The sequence below is a fragment of the Manis javanica genome, chromosome 10 (genome assembly GCF_040802235.1).
Source record: "Manis javanica isolate MJ-LG chromosome 10, MJ_LKY, whole genome shotgun sequence".
Lineage (NCBI taxonomy): Eukaryota > Metazoa > Chordata > Mammalia > Pholidota > Manidae > Manis > Manis javanica.
Genome location: NC_133165.1, coordinates 46,171,352 through 46,194,477, shown reverse-complemented (window position 1 = coordinate 46,194,477; position 23,126 = coordinate 46,171,352). Strand labels below are relative to the sequence as shown.

The 23,126-nt window shown below is 54.0% G+C and overlaps 5 protein-coding genes across 22 annotated transcripts in view; 2 read left to right on the top strand and 3 right to left on the bottom strand.

The window, feature by feature from the left end:
- Positions 1 to 5,225, top strand: part of SGF29 (SAGA complex associated factor 29) — a 67,780-nt gene extending 62,555 nt beyond the window's left edge. For all 11 annotated transcript variants that reach the window (XM_036992056.2, XM_017677102.3, XM_036992053.2 and 8 more), the window contains 6 exons: positions 2,479 to 2,543; positions 3,454 to 3,583; positions 3,658 to 3,804; positions 3,996 to 4,031; positions 4,135 to 4,297; positions 5,023 to 5,225. In XM_036992056.2, coding sequence (XP_036847951.1) covers positions 2,479 to 2,543; positions 3,454 to 3,583; positions 3,658 to 3,804; positions 3,996 to 4,031; positions 4,135 to 4,297; positions 5,023 to 5,139 — 658 coding nt within the window. In that variant the 3' untranslated portion in view covers positions 5,140 to 5,225. The remainder of the gene's footprint in view (positions 1 to 2,478; positions 2,544 to 3,453; positions 3,584 to 3,657; positions 3,805 to 3,995; positions 4,032 to 4,134; positions 4,298 to 5,022) is intronic.
- Positions 5,226 to 5,385: 160 nt separating this feature from the next.
- On the bottom strand, positions 5,386 to 9,035 carry LOC108407623 (sulfotransferase 1A1). Of its 4 annotated transcripts, none has more exons than XM_036992058.2 (9): positions 8,765 to 9,035; positions 8,321 to 8,462; positions 7,504 to 7,652; positions 7,293 to 7,418; positions 7,107 to 7,204; positions 6,513 to 6,639; positions 6,326 to 6,420; positions 5,664 to 5,844; positions 5,386 to 5,588 (listed from the first exon to the last, which is right to left on the bottom strand). In XM_036992058.2, exons 3-9 carry the CDS (start codon positions 7,649 to 7,651, stop codon positions 5,440 to 5,442), a joined length of 924 nt encoding a protein of 307 aa, XP_036847953.1. In that variant the 5' UTR covers position 7,652; positions 8,321 to 8,462; positions 8,765 to 9,035; the 3' UTR covers positions 5,386 to 5,439. The 4 variants fall into 4 exon arrangements, with proteins under 4 accessions (XP_036847953.1, XP_036847955.1, XP_036847952.1 ...); XM_036992060.2 differs by having other exon boundaries at positions 7,504 to 7,575; positions 8,765 to 9,034; XM_036992057.2 differs by having other exon boundaries at positions 7,504 to 7,687; positions 8,765 to 9,032.
- A 448-nt stretch (positions 9,036 to 9,483) lies between these two features.
- On the bottom strand, positions 9,484 to 12,556 carry SLX1A (SLX1 homolog A, structure-specific endonuclease subunit). Of its 4 annotated transcripts, none has more exons than XR_012122243.1 (6): positions 12,369 to 12,556; positions 11,786 to 11,837; positions 11,359 to 11,697; positions 9,949 to 10,076; positions 9,692 to 9,843; positions 9,484 to 9,606 (listed from the first exon to the last, which is right to left on the bottom strand). XR_012122243.1 is itself a non-coding variant. In XM_017677107.3 (6 exons), exons 1-6 carry the CDS (start codon positions 12,554 to 12,556, stop codon positions 9,577 to 9,579), a joined length of 825 nt encoding a protein of 274 aa, XP_017532596.2. In that variant the 3' UTR covers positions 9,484 to 9,576. The 4 variants fall into 4 exon arrangements, 3 of the variants coding, with proteins under 3 accessions (XP_017532596.2, XP_073071448.1, XP_017532597.2); XM_017677107.3 differs by having other exon boundaries at positions 9,692 to 9,779; XM_073215347.1 differs by lacking the exon at positions 12,369 to 12,556 and adding an exon at positions 12,030 to 12,121 and having other exon boundaries at positions 9,692 to 9,779.
- Positions 12,326 to 13,705, top strand: BOLA2B (bolA family member 2B). 2 transcript variants are annotated; one of them, XM_017677111.3, is made up of 4 exons: positions 12,326 to 12,452; positions 13,009 to 13,073; positions 13,169 to 13,266; positions 13,565 to 13,705. In XM_017677111.3, the coding sequence occupies exons 2-4, from the start codon at positions 13,011 to 13,013 to the stop codon at positions 13,662 to 13,664; spliced, it is 261 nt and encodes an 86-aa protein (XP_017532600.2). In that variant the 5' UTR covers positions 12,326 to 12,452; positions 13,009 to 13,010; the 3' UTR covers positions 13,665 to 13,705. The 2 variants fall into 2 exon arrangements, with proteins under 2 accessions (XP_017532600.2, XP_017532598.2); XM_017677109.3 differs by lacking the exon at positions 12,326 to 12,452 and having other exon boundaries at positions 12,696 to 13,073.
- Positions 13,706 to 16,077: 2,372 nt separating this feature from the next.
- Positions 16,078 to 22,190, bottom strand: CORO1A (coronin 1A). Its single transcript, XM_017677114.2, has 12 exons — positions 22,172 to 22,190; positions 21,536 to 21,631; positions 19,732 to 19,930; positions 18,445 to 18,567; positions 18,231 to 18,360; positions 17,959 to 18,143; positions 17,690 to 17,809; positions 17,371 to 17,475; positions 17,104 to 17,249; positions 16,930 to 16,987; positions 16,602 to 16,817; positions 16,078 to 16,287 (listed from the first exon to the last, which is right to left on the bottom strand). The coding sequence occupies exons 3-12, from the start codon at positions 19,927 to 19,929 to the stop codon at positions 16,183 to 16,185; spliced, it is 1,386 nt and encodes a 461-aa protein (XP_017532603.2). The 5' UTR covers position 19,930; positions 21,536 to 21,631; positions 22,172 to 22,190; the 3' UTR covers positions 16,078 to 16,182.
- Between the last annotated feature and the right edge of the window lie 936 nt (positions 22,191 to 23,126).

The following is a 23,126-nucleotide window of genomic DNA, read 5'->3' as shown; positions in this document are numbered from 1 at the left end:
ACCACTAGCTCAGCAAGCTAGAACACCTGAAAGAGATTACTTTTGTTTTTTCTTTTTAAAAGGTCACGCTAATCAAATAATTACTATATGAATTTGTATGCAGCAGTACTGGGTTGTTTTAAAGGGCTCACACCATTTTAGCCCCTTGCTCAAGGGACGGTGCTGGGATTTGGGGTGAGGGAGAATAGGGTTCTGGGTTCTTCACTGCATCTAAAGAAATGTCTGCTAGAAAGAAGCCCTTCCTCAGCTGTCCCCAGTGAAGTGGGCCTGCCTCTGAAGGTGACATCATCCCTAAGGGTTGCTGCCAGGCTGGCTGGCTGCTACTAGAAGGTAGAGATGCACTCTTTGCCTAGGAGGTCATACTAGATAACCTGAAGCTTTTGGGGTTCTGAGATAGGGAAGTTTCGGTTCCAGAAACTACTTTTTAAATAGCAAATGATCTTAAAACATTGTTCCTGGAATCTCTTATGTGTGGAACTGCAGTAACTTTAGGAAATGGAGTATTACATTCCTCTTCTAGGGAGTCACAATGCAGATGAAAGTATTAAAGAATTAAAAATTTCTTTACCTCAGTATTTCACAAACTTGATTAGCAATGGAATACATTTACACCCTGGTTCTCAAGTCTCGCTGTGCCCAGAGGTTCTAGTTTAATTGGGTTGAGCTCTGACATTATAGTATTGATTATAATTTCAGACTTAAACATGATACTTGACCACATTTGCTTCATCATTGTATAGGCATACTTTTTTCCTGAACTGTTTGTTGCAGACATGATGCCCCTTGACCTCTAAATGCATCAATGAGTATTTCTCCTAAAAACAAGACATTCTTATACAACCATGGTACATTTCTCTAAATCAGGGAATAATGCTGATATAAAGCTATTAACTAATCTGCGGATCTTACTCAAATTTCATCACTGTCCACTAATGTCCTTTGTAGCAAAAGAACATTTTTCTAGTGCAGGTTGCCATTACATTTAGTCTCCTTCAATCTAGAACTGTTCTCAGGCTGTCTGCCTTTGATGACTTTGCCATTTTGAGGATTATAGGTCAGTAATTTTGTAGAATGCCCCTCACTGTGGGGTTTGTCTGCTGTTTCCTCATGATTAGATTTAGGTTTTATGCTTCTGGTCATGTAGCATAAAATGTCCTCAGTCATCAGATTAGAAGACACAGATGCTGCCGCATTGGTTAAGGTCTCTTCCAGGTTTTCCAGTGTCAAGTGTTTGCTACTTTCCATTGTATAATAGTAAGTATTTTATATGTGACATACTCTGAGATTATGTAAATATCCTTTTTCACATCAGACTCACCAGCTGTGGTATCATTTTATGACTCTTGCCTAAAACAATTTTTGTTTTAAGCTCCCCCAGGGAATTCTGATGTCCAGCTAGGGTTGAGAACCACTCTAATAATCACAAGTGTTTAGCTTAGGACATGCTGCATGAAATCATGCCCTCCAAAGCCTGGAAGCAATTAACAGAGTTCCCTTTGGCCTTCTACCTTTTATCTCTCTGCTTTCCTGGCTGCTTGATTGTCCAGTGCTCAAAAGCCTGAGGTGGCTCTGGCTGAGCCCTCCATGCACCCTGTAGAAGCCACAGTGCTGAGAGCATGTCAGGCAAAGGGTTTGCCCCTCCCTGCTTTGGTTTGCCCAGTTCCTTCTGCCAAGGCTGCCCCTACCCTGGCTTTGGGCTTCTGCCTGATTAGCTCCACAGGAGACACACCCACTGGGACACCTGTGATGCTATAGTGTGTTATATTCTTATGTGTCCCTCCTGCTGAATGAAGGCTTCAGAACCACAGGGGCATTTACTCAAAGATTGCAAGAGGAATGGACTAGGGATTGGCCATCAGAGAAGAGAATCCATGACCGAAAATAGAGTCTGGGCCACTATTGCTGTTGAAATGTTCTTTGGGGGAGATCCCCGAAGGTCTAGGATAAAGCAGCCTTCCTCCAGCCTGATTGTTTCCTTCTGCCAAGTTGCTTGGGCCCAACACCCTGGGGCCCCCATAAACTAACTACAGAGGTGTATTGGGGCTGCAGCCTTTCAGGGTCACGTCCCCTCCACCCCAGTCCTGCTCTGAGCTGAGACAGCTCCCTGCCATCCTCATACTGTCTCCTTTTACATTCCCACTTGAGGCAGGCCCCGAATTTTAATTTCTGTCCTCCAATTGCAAGAGGTGGTTCAAGGCTGCCAGTACTGCAGCATTTCCTCAGGACCTGTCAGGTGCACTCAGGCAAAGGCAGCTCTCTGCTTTGCTTATACCTCTCTGGGCCCCTCCTAAGATACTTTGGCCTGCTACTTCTTACTCTTATTAGTCCTTTTATGCCTTAAAGATTAAAAAGCACATACTTACGGTTTATAGTTCTCAGTAGTGGCGTTACTCCGAATGACTCAGCCAGCTGTAACCTGAAATGCAGTCTGTCCTTTGTGCCTCATCCAGACCCTTCTCTTCCTCCTCCCACCCCCAGCATCCTCCGGAAAGCCCTAGATAAGATTGCGGAAATCAAGTCTCTGTTGGAAGAGAGGCGGATTGGTGAGTTGCAGACAAATTCGGCGATTCTTGACCAGGCAAAGCAGGCATTCCTGAGAGCAACAGTTGGGTCTCCTTGCAGGGCAGCCTGTAACCTCAGCCTGGTGTGATTATTCCACAGGCTGCTGACACAGGAGCACATCTAGACAGCCTGGGACCAGGAATGGAGTAGAGACTGTTCCCAGTGCTCTAAGGCAGGGCCTCCCCAGTTCTCCTTCCCACACCCATGTTTCTCTTCCTCCACTGCCTGGGGAAGTTGCCTCCCTCCTTCCTCCTACTCCAACCCCCATTTCTGCTGTGGTGAGAACCTGGCTGTTTTTGGGAGTCATACCCTGGTGGTCTTGAAGCCATCCTTTCAGGTGGAACTTACCCAGGGTGCTGGCTCCAAAGCCCTTCAGAGTGCCTGGCTCTCCCACTCTCAGGTCCCTTCACTGAGCCCACCATGGGCAGACTCCCCACTCGTCAGAAATGTCACATCACCAGCTGGGTCTGAATGAAATTGACTGGGTGTGCTGAGCCAAGCCTGAGAAAGTCATAGGTCTGTTCGTATTTGATTGTTTTTTTTCTTACTTTTTGCTGAATTAAACATATTAATAGGAAAGTACACATCAGTGTACAGCTCAATGAAATTTTCACTAAGTGAACAAATGATGTAACCGGCACCTCAGAACGCCCCTTCTGCCCTTTCTAAGTCCTCCATTACTGACATCTCACCATCGGTTAGTGTGGCCTGGCAGTCTCTCTCACTTTGGCATCTAGTGGAGGGGCCAGGGGTCACATCTGGGCCTTTGGTGCTGGCCCAGGAAGGGGGCTCCAGACTGAGCCCCTGACAGCTCAGGGCAGGTATGCTAGAGTGGGTCTGGGGGCACGTACCCTGTCCCTGGTGCCTCAGGCGCTTGCTTCCTTCCCACAGCGGCCAAGATTGCAGGCTTGTACAATGATTCGGAGCCCCCTCGGAAGACCATGCGCAGGGGGGTGCTGATGACCTTGCTGCAGCAGTCTGCCATGACCCTGCCCCTGTGGATCGGGAAGCCTGGCGACAAGTGAGGGCAGGCCCAGGGTTGGGGAACTAACTGGCAAGGGAGGGGCTGGGACTAACACTTTATTCCGCCCTCAGGCCCCCACCCCTCTGTGGGGCCATTCCGGCTTCTGGGGACTACGTGGCCAAACCTGGAGACAAGGTGGCCGCACGGGTAAAGGCTGTGGATGGGGATGAGCAGTGGATCCTGGCTGAGGTGGTCAGTTACAGCCATGCCACCAACAAGTGAGTGGATACCTTGCCCCTGGGCTGCCCCATCACCCATCTGCAGGAAGGGAGAAAAGCTCCCCCTGGGGTGCCTCTGGGGACAGGGGTGGTGTGTGAAGCAGTGGCTTCTGGGGCTGCTTACCTTCCCCATGGCTCCCTGGCTCAGACTGCACCTCCCCACCTCCACCTTTCCCATTGTTCACCCACAGGTACGAGGTAGATGACATTGATGAAGAAGGCAAAGAGTGAGTATGCTGGCCAGGGAGGGGCTGTGGAAGCCTGGGGTACAATCAGGCTGTTGGGAAGGAGCCCCCTTGGCCAGGGTTTGACCTAAGCGCCCCCCTCCAGGAGACACACCTTGAGCCGGCGGCGTATCATACCCCTGCCCCAGTGGAAGGCCAACCCTGAGACGGACCCTGAAGCCTTATTCCAGAAGGAGCAGCTCGTGCTGGCCCTGTATCCCCAGACCACCTGCTTCTACCGTGCTCTGATCCACACACCCCCGCAACGGGTAAGGCAGCCTCCATGGGAGAGACCATCCATGACAGCTGGGCTGGAAAGGTGCCCTATCCCTCTTTTCCTCATTGCCTCTCTGAACTATGTGGAGCATGATGCCCTCTCTCACACCCTGCCATGTAACCCCTCCAGCCCTGTTCCCAGCCTCTTCCCAGCCTTCAGAGCTGTCACCAGCACTAGGAGGACCAACGTGTCCTCAGGTCTGCCCTTGCTTTTGTGTTGACATGGGCAGTGGGAGTCCAGAGTCCCGAGACAGAAGCACAGTGCCTAGGGCCTGTCTTTAGCCCCAGGCTCTGCACTACTATCCCTTCTTGCCTGAGGCTACTCCCCCTCTACTAGAGAGAATATTGTTGGCACCCTAATCACCATCACCCACCCAGTGGTTTTAAGGCTGTTCTCCCTCTTCCTCCAGGATCTTTGCCTGCTGGCTTCTCAGTGGTCCTTGATCCCTTTAACGCAGGGTCCCTGAATGGCATCAGACCTGCTGGCAGTTACCCACCTGTGTAGCCAGTCTCCCTTTTCCCTGTTTTTTATCCCCTGACCTGGGCCCTTTGTTGCTAAGAAAAGATCAGGGACTCTGCTCAAACATCTAGACTTCTTGAGGGAAGATGAGGTCATGAAGGACTGGGAGCCCACTCACCAGAGGTTCCTGTCAGTCTAGGCCTGGGGGGCCTCGTCTGGGGGTCTCTAACCAGCCCCTCTGTTTGGCCCCTGCTGCAGCCCCAGGATGATTATTCAGTCCTGTTTGAAGACACCTCCTATGCAGATGGCTACTCCCCTCCCCTCAATGTGGCGCAGAGGTATGTGGTGGCTTGTAAGGAGCCCAAGAAAAAGTGAAGCAGGCTGGCAGACTGGCAATCTCCTGCCACCATTAAGGGGGAATAAAAAAAGATTTTGTGACCAAATAAATACTCTTTCCCCTGCCCATGTCTCCTGGGTTTTACTTGTCCAGACCTTCTTCCCCTTCCCATGTAGGGCAAGCTGAACCAGAGGCAGAGGGGGAGATGGCTTCCTTGGATCCCAGTGGACATTTACTCTTTTCAGCTCAGGTTTACTCTTGCCTCCCAATAGTGGCTCTCCATGTAACACAAATTGCATTTTATTTTGGAGGGCATAACCAGGCTTGTTGTACACCACTCATGGCTCTGAGCGGAAACTGAGGCTGCAGCCTGCCATCTTCTCAGCATAGTCGGTGTCAAAGTGCTCATTCTGGGCCACAGTGAAGGTGGTTTTCCAGTCCCCTGCAATGCCTGGGTAGGGAGGGAAGGAAGGAGGATGGAGGGCCCCTGTGGCACTGGGCTGGCTATAGCCGCTGCTTCCAGCCTGGCCTCCCCAAATGGCCATCCTGCATGGGCACTCACCTTTCCTCATGAAGGCGGAAATCTTGTGGTCCATGATGTCCAGGGGTATGGTGCTATAGTTGGTCATGGGGTTCTTCTGCATCTCCTGGAAAGATGTGTGCTGGACGATGCGATCCACAATCTCCTCTGGCAGGGAGTGCCCCACAAACTCCAGTATCTTATGAATTTCCCTCTTGGGGTTCTGGAGCAGCAGAGGGGCTCTTCAGTGGAGGTAGGGACTGTTCACTGAACAAACAAAAGGGAGGCCCCTCTCGAACCTCTCAGGGAGCTGGCCACTTTGACTTATAGAGGCCTCTCAGGCCCAGCTCCTTGACTCTGCTCCTCTCCCTGGGGCAAATTTAATTGTCTTCTGCCCTGGAATCGTATAATAAGCTGTGCTTGGGTCCTTATGGCTGAGAACAGACAGGGTCAGTCTTCTTTTGTAACTGTGGCCTTCAGAGAGAAGCAATAGCAGCAAATGGCTGATCAGTGGTGAGCATGTTGCTAACTCAGGTGCTGCCCAAGGTGGCCTTGCAGCTCTAATTCCTGGGCGGGGTGGGAGAGCTGAGAGGACTATTGTGAGGGCTGCACTAGGAGAAGGGGGCTGAAGGCCTTGGGGGACCCCATAAAGTCCCTGCCTCCCCACGTGTGACACGGAGGAAAGTGGCAGCAGGTGCTCTCACCTCTTTCATGTCCTCATAGAAGAGGTAAAGAACAGGGTGGGTATGACTCAGCTCCCACCACTCCTGCACATGCTGGTACCAGGACCCATAGGACACTGGGGCAGGAGGCACAGACACAAAGGTGGGGATTAGTTTTAGCCAGCTACCCCTCACTCTACCTCCCTCCTTCCCCCAGAGTCAGGCCTACCTTCCCCATCCATGAACTTCTCCAAGAAACTGTCCCAGGTGCCAGGTTCAGGATGAACTTTGGCCATGCGGTAGAAGTGGTAATAGGAGACAACTACGTCCTTTGCATTGCGGGCAACATAGACCACCTGAAGGAAGAGATGACCCCCACCCCCAGCATCACCACACAGCACACCAGGCAGTAGATATTCCACCCTTCACAGCAGCTTGGCAAGGGAAGAATTGGGCTTAGAGGCTGACTTGCTTATGGTGCCACGGGATGGGTGTGACTGACCTGATGCCAAAGTCCTGGCTGGTCCTTGGAACCACATTTTGTACTAATCTAATCCTCTTAGTGCCACCCACAACCAGATTTGGAATAAGATTGCCAGTTTCCCACCAGCCCCTTCCTCCTCAGGCCTATGGGCACTCAGACTCTGCTTTTCTCGGCTCTGCATAGGAGTCTCACTTTCACTGGTCGTTTGACCCCCCTCAGAGCATGAGGCAGATGGCCTCCCTACTTCAGGTGAGACTAGGCCTGAGAGAGTGAGCCTGGCCCAGAAGACAGGGCCAAAGCTGGCATGGCCCCATCAGCTTCCTTCCCTTTGTCACTCACCTTGACCTTCTGATCCAGCAGGGTCTGGGGGAGCAGGGCCAGGGGTAAGTGTGTCTTGAGGATCCGTGGCGGTGGCGTATCTTTCAGAACATCTAAACCTAAGCCAAAGGTTGGAAAAGTCTGCTGAGCTGGAGCCCCAGTCTTAGCTCCCAGCACTCCACTTGTACCCCATGCCTTGCCACACACCTGTGGGAATCCCTGGGGCCTTGAACTCAAGGAAGGGCACCCGGATAAAGATGGGGGCCCTGCGACACTTCTCTAGGTTGCCACCCTGGTAGATCATGTCCAGGATCTCACTCACCCATGTGGTGCCTGGAGAGGGAGGGAAGCGAGGTGAGCAGGGCCTGGGGCACACCCCTGCAGCCCAGGAGAGGAGTGGGTGTCCCTCATCACCTACCAGATTTGGGGTAGGTGCTGATGAGCAGGTCATCTGGCCGGGCTCGGAAGTTCTCCAGTGGCTCCAGTGCCTCTGCAAAGTACTTTATGAGAGGGACCCCCTTCACATACTTCAGTGGCGGGCGGGAGGTGTCCTGGACCAGCTCCATGCTGCAGAACGGGCCCGGTAAGTGTGGCCTGTTTACCTTAACATCACAACAACACTCTCTGTTGAAATCATGCTTTGTGTCAAGATGAGGAACAGGCTGAGGGAGGCTGAGCAAACTTGCCCGTACTCATGAAGCCAGTGATTAGTAGAGCTGCTCGTGCCTTTGATTTGCCTGCAAACCTTTTAAAAATTGCAGTGCCATACCCCAAACCAATTAAATCGCTGTCTGGCAGTGGGCCCAGGTAATGTTTTTGGAAGCTCTCCAGGAAATTCCAGTGTACACTTGAGAAAACTACTATTCTAGGGCCTACCAGTTTTCTTTCTCTTAGGACTTCCTGGGCACTCCCTGTTGTCCCCTCCTTGAACTCCCTAGGCCCCTCACATACAGAAACCTCCCAAAGGCCTGTGATCCTGCTTGCCCAGCCACATTTCCCTGAGGTTCAGGGATAAAAACCGCCAACTGAGCAACTGAGCATGTTCTTTGGGGACCAGAGTCTGGTATGTGAATGAGCAAAACTGTGATGACTCATTGGAAGAAGGGAGGGAGGGGGCTTCCAGTCAGATCGAGATGGGCTATCCTTGGGAAAGGGCAGGACATTAAAGGTAGGAGCAGAGAGATGGACAGGGTGTGGGAGGTCTGGCCCATCCCCCCCCCGCCCCCGGCACTGACCTCTCTGGATCTTGGCCTTGTGACCACCTGTGCTGTGGCTGAGTGTGGGTGCGGCGTGGTGAGTGCAGAACTGCTCTGAGCCGAAGGTTTTGTAGGTCCAAAGTGGGAGGGATCTGAAAACCAGGACTGGGACTTGGCTGTCCTTCAGGAAGGAAAGGGTGGAGTTTAGGGGTGGGAGGGCCCCTCTCTGCTCCCGTGGTCACCCCAGCTGACTCATGCTTAGGCCGGTCTGAACCAAGGTGTGGGCTTAGCATATAAAACAACAGAAGAAAGACTGAAACTAGACAAAAAGGCCCAATAGTTCTCTGGGGTTTTTTGAGCTGTAATTCTGGCTCCTGACCTGCTGTCTCTACTCTACCCTCTGCAGGACAGGTCAACAGATAACTTTTTCCAATGAACCTGGTGCAAAGAAGGCAGAGTGGAGGGGAAAGGTAGGACACTCACCTTCCTGCTAGCTCCAGGCCAGCCTTAGAGCTGCCAAGGGTTCAGGTCCAGGGTGGTCTGGAGGCCTCAGGCGTTCCAGGAACTGCTGACTCTGACCACAGGCCAGTCCAGAGCCATGTAGGTAGGCAGGCTGTAATGGGAACTGGGACAGAGGAGAGCAGGCAGGCTCTTTTTGAGGCAGCATAGCATTTGAAAGAGCAAGAGCACTGGATCTACCCTGAGAATGAGCCTGGCTCCATGCCACCCGGGACTTCATGGAGACTCACTTGTGGCTGGTGAAAAAACAATGGCCCCCAGAAGGTGCTTCTCCCCCACCCCCACTCCCTCACCTCAACCCTAGGTTTGAAAGGAGTGCTGTAGACAAAGAAGAGGACTTGGGGCTTGGAGAGCCACAGGGCCCCATGGAAGGAGATCCTCCTCCCATCTCCCCTGTGACCTTTGTCCTATTTGTATTAAAGTCCAAAGTCAAGCTGGGCACCACATGTGGATGGGCTCTGAGTCAAGGGTGTGAGTCTTCCAAGCACTCAAAGGAATTGTGTGACCTCAGGGACATGCTGGGGAAAGCTCAGGCAGAGGGGAGGCTGGTCTATGCTGGGGCTAGAGCCCTCCAAGTGTCCCACCCCCTCCCACCCTATCCCTCCCCTGTTCTCTGGAGGCCTCAGAGACTGACAGGGCCTCTGCCTCCCAGCTCCACCACCCAGCAATCACTAGACAGTACCCTTAACTCAGACTTTTTATTGTGCTCAAGTAAAAACTGCCGAGACCCACAGGGGGTGGCACAGAAGTGTGTGGAGGGTTGGGGATACTGAGGATCAGGTCTCCAGCAAGTCTGTCCAGTGTTCCTGTGGAGACAAGAGGGCTGGTTGGTCGAAGGCAGTCTAAGGAATGGGGTAGAGTAGGGACGCTACAGCCAAAGCCACCTCTCACCTCTTCTAATTCAAGGTCCTCCTCTTCCTCCTTGGTGCCCATGTGGTACAGCCAGATCAGGTCTCCCCACAGCAGTGAGTTCTTACAACTACCAGGGATGTGGTTGGTAGAAGACACAGAGTCAAGATCACAAGCGTCCTCCAGGCTAGGCTCTGGGGCAGCAAGATGAGGACTCAGCTGCCCCGGGCCTGGACTTGGACAACTGGGCACCATCTTCCCAGAGCTAGACCAGGATGGGGTCGGTGTGCTGGACTCACCCGGGGCACTGGCCCTCCAGGGGCAGAAGCTGCCCTGGCTCCTCTTGTAGGAACTCCCCTGCCAGGCAGATCATATGGGCTCTTAGGGAGCAGCCAGCATAGGGGCAACAGAGGGGGCCCTCTTCATCCTGTCAGGGTGGCAGGCAGGTAAGAGAGAAAATGGGTAGTAAATGATGTAGCTAATACTCATAAAAAATATCTATGGATCAAACCCTGCCCCAAGGGCTTTACATAAAAGAACCCTATGAGGCACATATTACTATTTGCATTTTATACATGAGGAAACAGGCACAGAGAAGTTAAAATGCTTACCCATTGGCACTGAGCTGGCCAGTTTTCCCTGGGCCTTAGCAGTGATTATGTAACAGCATGGCCACTGAGGCCAGCCCTAGAGTTCCTTACAGGCTGATGATCCCAGGCAGGCCACTGAATCTCTGTATCCACCCACTCAACTTAGATTTACTGAGAGCTCAGTAGGACTTAGACCCACCATTTCAGTTAATTTATTAAATATTTATCAGCCACCTCCTCTGTGGCAAACCCTGTTTACAGTAGTGAACAAGAACTGCCCTTGAGGAGTTTAGTATGGAGGATAGAAGAGGCTGGTAAGATTTAAATAAAATATACAGCTCTTCCTTCACTTAAAATCAGATTACCTCCTGATAAACCCCATCGTAAATTGAAAATATTTTAAATAAAAAGTGCATTTAATACCTAACTTACCAAACATCATAGCTTAGTCTAGCCTACCTTAAATGTGCTCAGAACACTTACATTATTAGCCTACAGTTGGGCAAAATCATCTAGACAGCCTTTTTTACAGTAAAGTGTTGTGTATCTCACCTAACTTACTGAATACTGCACAGAAAATGAATAACAGTGGTTGAATGGGTACTGAATGATATTTAAGTAGGCTCAAGACCCAGTGGCTGACTTGGAGTTACAGCTGACTGCTGCTGCTCAGCTTCACAAGAGAATGACTTTATCACTTGGCCAGGAAAAGCCCAAAATTACTGTATGTGTATTGCTTTCACAACATCGTGAAGCCCAAAAATCGTTAAGATGGGGTGGGAATCATCTGTATGTCAGACAAAAGTATTAAGGTTTTTATAAAAAAAGGCAGGGACATGCACAAGAAAGTTGCAATTTTAGATGGAAAGCCAAAGACCTCGTAAAGAAGGTATCATTTATTAAGACTGAAGGTCTAGGGAAGAACCTTCCGGTCAAAGGCCCTTAACAGAAGGTTACTGGTATTGAGGAGGGGCTCCAAGTACTACCATCCCCATTTTGCAGATGAGGGCAGTGTCCAAAGGGTCACTGCACAGCCTCATCCCTCAATAAATAGCTTGGTCCTAAGTCCTCCGGACCCTAGACGCCCTGCTACCTGCGGAACCAGGTGGAGTATCTCACCTTGAGCACACGCCCACACACGGAGCAACAGGCCTCAGGGGCCTGGTCCGGCTCGGACTGTGTGTCAGCAAAGGGAACTGCAGGGCGCCTCGGAGCAGAAGCCCGGGGAGGCAGAGGCCCAAAGGCTAGGGGCACGTGCGGCGGCGGCGGCGGGCAGAGATCACGGGAGAAGTCGGCGCGCAACCAGCGCAGGGTGAGCGGTAGGCGAGCCCAGGGCGGCGCGCGCAGCATGTGCGCAAGCACGCGCAGGTGGAAAGCAAAGGCGGCCTCGGCACGTAGGCGCGGACCCACGTGCGCCAGGCGGCGCGAGGCGTGCGGGTGCTGCCAGGCCCACTCGAACTGCAGAAAAGAGTATGAGGCTTCGGGGCCGCCCCAGGAAGGCCCCAAGGCCCAGCCAGTCCTCCCTCTGCCCCTGCTCCTTTCTTACCCGAAGGGCGGCCACGGCAGAAGGGAAGCCGTGCACGATGAGCACCATCTCCCTGGGGAAAAGAACGAGGGCGCAGCCTCTGAGTCCTCAACTCGACCCCCATGTCAAGCTGAATGCCCTCGTCTTGGTTCGCCTCCTGTCCTACCCTAGCGTGGAGTCCTCACACCCAGTTTCAAGCTAGCCCACGAAGCCGTGCTCGTATCTGCCAACCTCTGGCACCGCTTCCTACACAGGTACGCCCTACCTAGTTCCTCTGCCTTTCAGGTTCCCTCTATCCCAAAGCCAGCCTCGCTCACTAGCCATCAGTCGCTGGCCCAAGCCCAGATCATCAGTCGCTTTCCTACCCAGCCCCCACCTCTGAGTACAACCACAGAGTAGCACAGGACTCTGTCTCCCCTTCAGGTTCCTCCCCTGCCGGAGGCCCGCCCTCGTCACTAGGATCCCTCCTCCAACCCTGCTTATCTGCCCCACCCGGTCCCACCCACTATCACCGGCCTGGTCCCGCCTCCATCAGGCCTCTCCTCCGCCGGGCCCCGCCTCTGGCTTGTAGTCCTTTAGACCGTGATCAGCTAACCCCTCTTACCAAGGTCCGCGCCCGCTTGTCCTGCAAGCCCCGCCTTTCTTGCGACCCCCGTTGTGCTGCTGGACCCGACGAGCAGGGTTGACGGTAAACCCCACATAAACGCCGCCCCGGTGCCGAGGGTTTAGGCAATAGAGCAGATAGACGCCGAAAAAGCGCCCGGGTCTCGCCGCGCCCTTTGCGGGGTCCATCAGGACTTGTGGGTTGATTCCTGTGGCCTATGACTTCAGGGACAGCTATGTTGCCAAGGTCGAAAGATGACTGTCTCGGGAAAAGCGCTTAGGGGCGATCCCGGGGTACTCTAATGGTCACAGCAGAGGCCCTCTCCTGGCTGGAGTTAGGGCCTACAAACCGACCCACACAACCCAGGCTGCTGTGCAGGCGGCGAGCACCAATTAGCATCCGCTTGGGTACATTTCGTCTTTATGCAGACTCTGATTGGCTGACTGATAGTAAGCGCGAAAAACCTAAACTGTTGAAAAGCCGGGCTTGCGTGAGGGCGGAAGTGCTGGGCCCATGAACGCCTTAGTAAGGGCGGAAGTAGAGGCCTCAGCGGAAGTGGCCGCAGTAAGGGCGGAAGCAGTGTGGCTGAGGTCTGAACTGTTTCCTTCCCGTCTGGGCTGCCGCCCACGCTGGGCAGCAGCGATGGAACTCAGTGCCCAGTACCTACGGGAGAAACTGCAGCGAGACTTGGAGGCCGAGCTCGTGGTGAGTTAGCTGCCCAGATCCGCCAGTCTAAGGGGAAAGGGCTCCTGGGAGTGGGAGGAGGGAAAGAGCATCATCCACACCATTCTGCCCCACAGGAAGTGGAGGACACGACTCCTAATCGTTGCGCGTCCAGCTTCCGAGTTCTCGTGGTCTCATCAAAGTTCGAGGGGAAGCCGCTGCTTCAGAGACACCGGTGAGATTCTGGCACACCTCGTACAGTGTGGTCACAGCTCCGGGACCATAACCCCGGCCACTCCCCGCAACCTAACGTCCTCAACCCCGCCAATACTGCCCAGTATCATGGCCCACGACCCCAAGGATCCCGCCTTCGCGTCCCCTGCTTCGAGTGTTGACACTTAGACTACCTTTCTTGTACCCAGGACCCAGGAAATATACCTGGGGGAGACATCGCCAGCCTCCCTGGCCACCCTAGCTTTGGGGATTGCAACTCAGTCCTGGCCTGCCATTTGCTAACCCTCTTTCTCCCGCAGGCTGGTGAACACGTGCCTAGCGGAAGAACTCCTACACATCCATGCTTTTGAGCAGAAAACCCTGACCCCAGAACAGTGGACCCGTGAGCAGCAGAAATGAGGGACCACAATCTGCACAGCCATTAAATTTTATGAAACAGGGCCAGCTTCTGTGTCATTGTGTTATGGGTTGAGAAGCAGGAAGGGCTGAGTCCAGTGCCCGGATTCTCCCTGCCCTGCCAACTCTCCGTTGTTTTAAGTTGGTCAAGTCCCTGTCCACCTTCTGAGTTCCCACTTACAAAATGAAATTGTATCCTTAAAATCCCTTCCAGAGTGGGCCTCACAGGCTTCTGTAATTCTTGGTAGACCCCTAGGAGTACTGCCTCCAGCCACTCAACCCACCCATTTGTTGATCATTGCTGTGAGTTCCTGCCCTCTGGCAGCTTTCAAGATACAGAGATGAGAAAGTACTTAGTGTTTCAGAGTGTTGGCCAATTGAACAAAACATTCCCTTTCCTCCCCTACACCCAGTGTCAGAGACATAATAGAGGATTCCATACATCTCTGCAGGCTTCCCCCAGCCCTTTACAGCCTCTGGAACTTGGTATCCCAATAGGGGCTGCCCAACACTTAGAATGCTGATGCTTCCTGACCCACTGGAGAAGGTCCAGTGACCCTTTAGCCCTAGACTTGATATGGCCACCACCACCTCTGGGGCAGACCATTAAGTTTTCAGGAATGGAGTTGTTGGTAGGGAAATAGGGATAGGATTAGAGCAGGAAAATAAGACCACCTGAGCCACAAAATTGAGGCAGGTGATTCCCCTAGTATCGGTTTTAAACACGGGAGCCAAAGTTGGTAAGGCCTTGCACAGATGAGGTCCCTGAGGCCCAGAAGGGATAGCAAGTGACCTGGTTGGGGCCAGGGCTCTTTGGGAGGGAGAAATTGTAGGTTTCAACCAACCCACCCACCCTCTTCTCCTGTTTTCAAGGCCATACCTCCACCTTGCCCCACTATCTCCCTCTCTTACTCCTATCAGAGGGATAGTGGGCAGATAAAGCTGGAAGTCAGGGTGATGACGGGTTAACCCTTCTGAGTTCCAGGAGTCATTTCCTGAACTTACTGTCAGTTCCCCTCAGCCAGGAGGAGAATGAGTGACTACGTCAACTCAAGTTCACTTCCCTGTAAAGGCCCATCACCACCTTTGTGCAGGAGGGGCTCGGAGAAGGAACTTCACCTCTTTAAGAGGCCCAGGCTTCAGATTTTTTATTCTGTCTTTATCACAGCCCTGATTGGATTCCCTCAATGTGTTCACAGAGTTGTGATGGTGGCCCTCCCCATTGTATTCATAGGCAGCTGAGGCCTGGAGAGAAGTGCCTTGCCCAGGGTCACATGGCTTGCATAAAGGGTGGGACTGAATTGGGCAGATGGGGACAAGTGTACAGCTGCCTCATGGGGCTCTCTACCCAGCGCTGGCATCCAGCAGAGGGAGGAACTTGTAAGTGGAGCATTTAGTCCTTACTAAGGCCCCTGAATGGTAGGAATGAAGCCCCACTATGATCTGGAGCCCCATCCCTAATATCCCTGTGCCCTAGCTCAAGGGTCACTTGCAAAGTCAGGCATCAGAAACCCACTCCTAAGCTCCCACTTGATAGGGCCAGACAGATCCCACCGTACAGTACTGGGCTTAAGAGGCAGCCACACTGGGACAAAAGCACCCTGAACTGAAAAGGGAGACTTAGGTCATGACTCAGGACCTACCCATCAGCAAGCCTCTCCCCTGCTCTGTGCCTCAGTTTCCTCACTAAGAGTGCTTAAGCCACACCAACCTGTAAACCAGGGTTGTACTGTTGCTCTTGTTTGAAGCTTTTTCCTCACAAAAGAGCCCCTTGGACCTATAGTTTGAAAGATGTCATGTAAATGGTAGTTACTATCACTATAGTTGCATGCAACCTGATGTGGTTGACTAAGAAAGTCAAATTTTGGGTAATCCTATTTGATCAATAAATAGGAGAGATGCCCTCACCAAAAAAAAAAAAAAAAAAGTACACACTTCCAATTGTAAAATAAATAAGTAACTGGATGTAATGTATAGCATAAGAAATGTCAAAATATTGTAACAACTTGGTATGGTGATAGCTGGTACCTAGAATTATCATGTATATAAATGTTGAATCACTGTGTTGTACACCTGAAACTAAAGTAATACTGTGTGTCAACTACCCTTCAATAAAAAATAATTATCTACAAAAAAAAAAATTTTGGGGGGGTAATCCTGGGAATTACTGAGGTCTCAGGCTTAGGGCCTCGAATAGCTCAGATCTGCCAGTTCAGAGCAGGAGCTGGGAAACCATCTCCCAACCCACTCCAGCATAGGGTGGCTTCCACCCACCAGGGCCTGTTCCTGTGGTCTAAGGCATTTGGAAGCACCTCCCAGCTCCTGCCATGGGACATTCCCATCAAGGTTACCAAGGGGGAGGCTCAGGAGCACATCAGTTCAGTATTCAGGTGATCAGTCATTAGAGTCTAAGAGGTACCAGAAAATAGAGCCATTTTATTATTTTTTAATCTGTCACTGTGGCCTGAAGGGAGGGAACATAAACAGAAGGGAGGGGGCCCATTTGAAGGCTCTGGGTCTTCTACTTGGCCTGGACCGTCTCCTCCAGCCTATCCAGGCGCTTCTGGAGCTCCTGCACTGTGACCTGGAGCTTCCTCATCTCTTCCTCCAGCCGGGATACGGCATCCTGGGGAGCCAGCACTGCTTTAGGCCCAGCTCCATCCCGGATTCCTCTTACCCTCACATCTCCCAAGCCTCCTCACAAGAGTGCCAGGGCTTGGGCCCTCTGTCTCTCAGCTGCTTGCTGCCCAGAAATCTGCAGGCCTACAAGCCCGAAACTTTTCTGAAGCCTCAGGATTACCCACTCCCAGCTCCCAAAGGACCCCCAACATTGTGAGTTAGGGTGCCCCAAACAACAACCTTCTCCAACTGGGACAATGACAACATCAAGAGCGGCCCTGTCTTCCAGACCTGTTTCCCCAGCTTCCGTTCACCTCTCACCGAGTTTGGAGCGCCACTGGCCTCTGGTGCTGTCCTCCTGCGCCCAGTGTCCAGGCCCCGACTGACCCTCAGTTCCCGACTTTTGGGGGTCACATAGCCGTCCTTGAGGGAAATGAGGAGAGGCCCGGCATCCCGACCCCCCAGCCACTCCTCAGCTGTGAGGGAAGCATCAGGCCCTGCAGTAGGCGGGTAAAGATCCTCCTGGAACAGGTCCGACTGTGGGCAAGGCCAAGGCTGGTTAGGAGAGTGCTGAGGCCACACCACCCCGCTACACCTCCACGAGGTCAGTAACTAGCCCAGAGTGCAAGGAGGATCATGGGAGCATCACCTTTCTAGGCACTGTCATGGCAATGGGCTCACACCTCCGCTCATGCAGCTTGTAGAATCTGTGGAAACAGGAAGATAAGCAGCGCCTGCAGCATGGTTTAGCTGGAACTCAAGGTCAGCACTGAGTCAGCACTGCCCAAGGAGCATGGTCAGGTCAAGGTCAGGGGTCAGTCACCTGGCAATCTCACACTTGTTCACCTCCAGGCCACGTTTGGGCATGTAGCCCATGCCACGCTGGGACTCCTTGGAACTGAACATGGAGAGGTAGTGCAAGAATGGGGCCTCAGAAGTGATTTCGAAGTATCGGATAGAGCTGTCACCCTGCAGGGGTGGATGCAAGAGAAGGTCAGAATGACAGATGCCTCTGACAGATGCCTCAACCATGGTCTTTTCCAAGTCCCCTGCCCATCTCCCTCCCCTGACCCTCTGACAATTGGGTCACCTTGCCACAGAGGTAGACAATGTTGGTGTCAGGGTCAAAGAAGGGCAGCAGGACGCCACTGCTTGTGTCCAGCTCCTGCAGGGACAGCGGCTCCTCCAGGTGCTTCTGTAGAGAGGTGGGAGGTAACTGTGAGCTGGGCCAGGCCAGGCCCAGGGGTGGTGCTCTTCACTAGTCAGTGGCCTGGGGAGGGTCTTCACAGACCAACCACAGAAACCTCCATCCCATGGTGGGTAAACTGAGGCTCAAGACTATATGACCAGGCAAGTGGCAGGCAGGGACTGAGCCTCCAGTCATTCTCTGCTCCCTGCCCAACACGCACCGTGTCCCACAGTGCCACCTGTCGTTCACTCATGCGGCTAAAACCTGTGGTCAGGATCTTTCCATGTGACACAAACACAGCGCGCACGGGCCGGGTCCCTTCATGGGGACGGTCCTTCTCCTGGAAGGAAAGAGAGGTGGTTGGCCAGGCACCTACACACGTCCAAAGGGCCTGATCTGAGCTGGGGACAAGAAAGGACAGCATCTAAGGGCCTGGCTGGTGGTGGGTGAAGGCCCCAGGGTCAGAGATCACAGTTCATGGCAACTCACAGCTACGATAGTGCCTTTTCGGGGCTCGATGATGCGCACGCGCTTGTCACGGCAGGAGGTGCAGATGAGGGCGCCATCCCAGCTCCAGTCCACACTGTAGATTGTGTCCGGGTGCACGTCGGAGCCCAGTGTCAGCACAGCCGCCCCAGTGCCCACGTCCCACACCAGGATCACGTTGTCACAACCTGGGTGATGCCCCCAGAGTCAGAAGCCACGGGCCTCCCACCCTCGCTGTTGGGCAACCAGCCCACCCTTCTTCTCCCCACAGGCACCTGCACTGAGCAGCACGTTCTGGGCTGTGGGGTGCCAGGCCACAATGCCCACGCGCTTGGTGTGGCCCTCCAAGGTGACAACAGGTTCCCGCAGGGGCAGTGTCAGGCCCCCATCAGGGATCTCCCACACCTGCAGAGAAGAGGCTAGTAAGTCTTGGGGGTTCCAACTGTTAGATCCAAATCTGATGCCTCGTTACAGGCCCCCAGGACTCACCATAACTGTGCAATCCTCAGACCCGCTGGCAATGACGTTATCATTGTGCAGGCACCAAGCGATGTCCAGCACAGGGGCTGTGTGGCCACAGACCATAGGCACATTTTTGTCCACACGTCCAGTCTGGAGAGCACAGTAGGGCCTTTGAATGGGACACTTTCACTGTCCAAACCCAGTCCAACCTCCCCACACTCCTTCAGGGAAGTACAGAGAGGAGGGTTGTGGAGTCCCTGGGAGGCAGGGGGCCCCTAGGGTGAAAGGGCTTGGTCCTCTGCTCCTGTCCCAGAGTTGTCTGGGCAACTCAGGAGGGCTGGCCACAGGAAGGAGGAGTGGGGCTGGGCACCAGGACCCTGGTCCTGCCTTACTGTCAGACCCTGGCCAAGCCCAGCTTTCTCTATCTGTTTCTCATCTGTGTCCTGAGGGCCAGCACCCCCACACCACCCCAGCCTCCCTGGGGCTTCCATGGGATGACAGGCCAAGGCCCTGGGCCTGCAACAGGTTGAGACTCTGCAGGGAAAAGTGTGTGAATGGTCTGGCTGTGGAGATGGGTCCTTCTAAAAGGACAGGCACCAAGGAAGTCTGTCATAACTGTCTCCCAAGCAGGCACAGAGGTTTGGAAATGGCCACTTCCGGGGACAGCTGCAGCAGGGCTTCCTGTGTGCAGAGCTGGCCCAGCTCTCACACAACAACCACTTCCTCTTCTCTTTGCTTCCATTGACCCTTTTAAGGTAATAACTTAGGGCCAATCTCCCCTTCCTGTCTCACCCACCAGGAGTACAGGAGTGTGCTGGGGGTGGGGGTCAACAGACAGCAGGCAAGAGGGAGTAGGATCAGAGAGAGGACAGGGCTTGGGGAGGGGAGAGGGCCTCTCACATCATCACTGCTTATGAACTGGGGGCCAGAGCTGGCCGGGTTTCCAAGGGCTCAGACGAACCCAGACCCAGAACCCACGAGTACTACTGGGCATGCCCAGACCCCAACCCAGCCCTCTCAGTGCTCCCCAGGGAAGAAAGCCCTGTGCTGAGACTTGGAAGGCCTGGCCCTAGGTCTGCAGGACTCACTGTGTGATCTGTCTGCCCTCTAGGCTGCTATGTCCATACAACCATCGCCATGTAGGAGATGGAGGAAGTTTAAAGCTCATCTGGCCCAGCTCAGTTTTACAGACGACAAGGCTGCAGCCCAGAAAGGTTTGTTAACAGTCACCTTATCAGGACCCCTGGGCGCCACTGGATGACCAGAAGCCCCCTTAGGTGAAGGGCTGCTGCCCCCAGTACTCCAGGGGCTCACCTTGCCCAGGGGCAGCACCAGGAAGGCCCCTCCCCCACTGGCTTCACAGATCAGAGCCACAAACTTGGGGTTGACAGCACAGAAGCCACTGTCCCAGGTGGTCTGTGAGACGCGCACATCCTCATAGCACTGGTCGGCCTTGGCTGGCTGTCCAAACACATGACGGAACTTGCTAGAGCGGACCACCTGGCGGCTCATCCTGGAGGGCACACGGGTTGATAGCTTGTCTCTCTTTGGGTCAACTCTGACCTTCAGTGGCCCCCATCCCCCCGGGACACCTATCAGCCTGGCATAACTTCCCCAACAACATCTCCCTGGGTTCCCCGCTCCTCTCCTAGGTAACTGGCATCCTGCTACCCTCGTGTTTGCCTCCCCCAGCCCTCCTCACACCTGGCTAACATGCAAGGCCCACCTTCTCCACCCACCCCAGGCCTCACTCCTGCATCCTCAGTCCCTACAGCAGAGCCCGGTGTGAGGCAGCACCAAGGGCTGAGTTATTGACTGACAGCCTGATGACACAGAGCCCTTCCACTGATGGTTTACACTCTGGGGGCTTCGGTGCAGACAGCTGGGAGTGTGGGTTCTCAGTCACAGTGTCCAGACCTCACATTCCTCACACTCACTTTGGGGAGCTTCCCAAAGGCAGGGGTTGGGCTGGGCTGGCCCTCCCTTGCCTCCTGGCACAGGGTGGATGGGCAGAGGGAAGTGGTATATGGGCCTGTCCAAGAGGCACGTCCACAATGGCAGAATGGCTTCCCCAGGAGGTCTCTGGGTACACCAGAAACAGGCAGATGGCCCAGGCCCCAGCATTTCCTCCTTCCACATCTCTGCCTCTTGCTCTGCTTAAACAGGGGCCCTGAAGTGCCATCTCCACCCCCACTGGAACTAGACACAGGAAAGGAGAAGCCATCCCTGCCTTCGCTGAGGTTCAGCTAGGATGGTTTTTCCCACTGTGGCTGGGAGGAGAGCAAGTGGAGCTGAGGGGCTTGCCTCTGGCCCCCCAGGCTCCACACCAATCCTGGTGCCAACTGCATCACCTTCCTGCTCGGTGCAGGGGCGATGCTTCCTTCTCAGAGGACACCCTCCCTACGGCCTCTGCTCCACCTCCCCAGCTTCACCCATTAGCCCTACCTTTGGTCCTGGCCCCACTTACTAGGCGCTATAGCCACCCTCACCCACACTGAGTCTACAGGGGGATCTGGGTCTCCCTACCCACAAAGGAGGTGAACATGTGTGAGGAGAAGCAGTCTGGGGGAAGGGTTATCAGTGCCAGGTGAGAGGCCTGCATCTGGGGAGAGGTGAGCCCCAAACCAGAGGCTGGGAGACAGGAAGCCATCGCTCCACCCTGCCTCCTCCCCCACCACAGGTACCAGGCCCAGAAACCACAGAAAGGGGAACTTGGTCTTTTCTTGTTTTGCTCTCACCCTCTTCCTGTCTCCTAGCTCTGGGGTAGCTGCTCAGTTCACCCCACCCTGCCTCTGCCCCCACCCCAAAGACTCGCATTCTGGGGAGAGTCAGGGCCCACATGTATCCCCTGGCTCCCCGACCTCCATCTTGGCTGTGGTGGTCCTTCACCCTAGCCTGTGGCCCTGGGACACACAGATGGACACCCCCCCAACGCGCACCCACAGCTGCAGGTGGGTCCCCTCCGCACAGGACGTGGACCAGCTCTCTCCCCATCTCAGAGCCAGCTTGCTCAGATGGCCTGTCAGCCCCCACAGCCGGCTCTGCCAAGCTCTCGCCCGCCCCACAGGTAGTCCAAGGCAGCAATGCCTAGTCCCTTCCCCAGGGCCCCCGGGCATACCTGCTGCTGGGAGATGAGCGACCCCCCAGATGGAAGAGGGAGAGGAGGAGGAGGAGGAAGGTGCTGGAGGAGACAGACTGCCCACTGAGGATGCTCCTGTCAAGACAATGAATGAGAAGCACAGCTGCCTGCCTCCTTAGGGGTGGCAGCGCCCCTTTGGGCGGAGCTCTTAAAGGGGAGAGCCCTTCTCTCGGCAGAGGCGCCACCTCTCCCCAGCAGCCTGCAGTCTCCCTTCCCCTCCCTCCAGGGGAAGCTCAGCAGCTTCCCTGCCGATTCCAAACTGAAACAGATGCTGCTGGCCAGTTGCGGAAAATCTAATCTGCAATTTTTTAATGTCAAAATGCAAAAATACCCTGCTTCTTCCTCGCTCCTCCCGTTCACCCCAGCCTCTCACCATCCTTTCCCTGGCATTCACAAAAGCACCCATCAGGCCTTTGCACAGACCCCCAGCCCACCCCCAGCTAAGGCTGAGCTGCCTCTTGGCCCCGCAGCCAGGGAGCCGAGGGGAGAGCCCTGCACCGAGCTGCAGCCAGAAGGCCTGGGGCCTTGTCCATGCACCTGCATCCCCAAGTGGGCGGCCTTGGGGGAGTCATGTCTGGTGTCTCATGTGTTCGCCTCAGAGCGCCCCCGCCCTACCTGCAGCACAGGAAAGCAGTGAGATGATTTGGCATTGTGGAGCGCCTCTGTTTGCAGGGTACAGAGGGGAGTCAGTCAGGGTGCCGCTGCAGAGGGCTCGAGGGCTCTCAGCCCACTGCAGGGAGAGGAGCCGTGACAGCAGTAAGGATGCCAAGCAGAGGCAGAAGCCGGAACCTCATGCTCAGGAAGACAGATGAGCTGCTTCTCATCCTTGGACTCTGAGACCAGGTCATGGAGGTGAGACAGGGACCATGGGCTTAGACACAGTAGGGTGAGAGCCTCAGGAAAAAGCAAGGCAAGATATTTACAGTCAAAGCAATGTAACAATGTGAAGTCCCTATCGAAACTCTGTGTTCAGCATTATATAAAGTCAAGGTCACACTAATTCTCTAGGGTAAAGATACCAGACTAGGAATACAGACACCTTCAGTGAGATCAGTTAAAGGTCAAAAGGCCAGAAGCAACTTGGCCTGAAATGTTTGAGTGTTCCGCAAGGGTATCTCAGCATAACCCGTGACTTCACTATAAACAGCCTTAGCAAACAGACAACAACCCAGCCCACCTTGAGGGCAGGGCAGGTAGCACAAGTTCACACCCTAAGCCCTCAATTCCCCAAAATCCTCAACTGCCTATAAATCCCCTAGACAATGCACCACCCCGGGCTCTCTTGTCCCCTCCTGGCCTGAGCCAGGAGCTCCTACCTTGGGTGTTTGCTAAGTTCATTCTTTGACTCTGCAAACAAGAACCCTGGCATCAGAGGTGGCAACACAGAGGGCAAGAAAGGCCTGCTCTGAAATCAGACTGACTCCTGGCTATCATACTGGAGTGACCTGGGCAGATTACTCAACCTCTTTCAGCCTCCGTTTCTCCCTCTGCAATAGACTCACACCTACCTCAGATGGTTATGGGGAAAGGAAAGCCTTGTGCATGTCATCCAGAGTGCATCAAGTGCTTA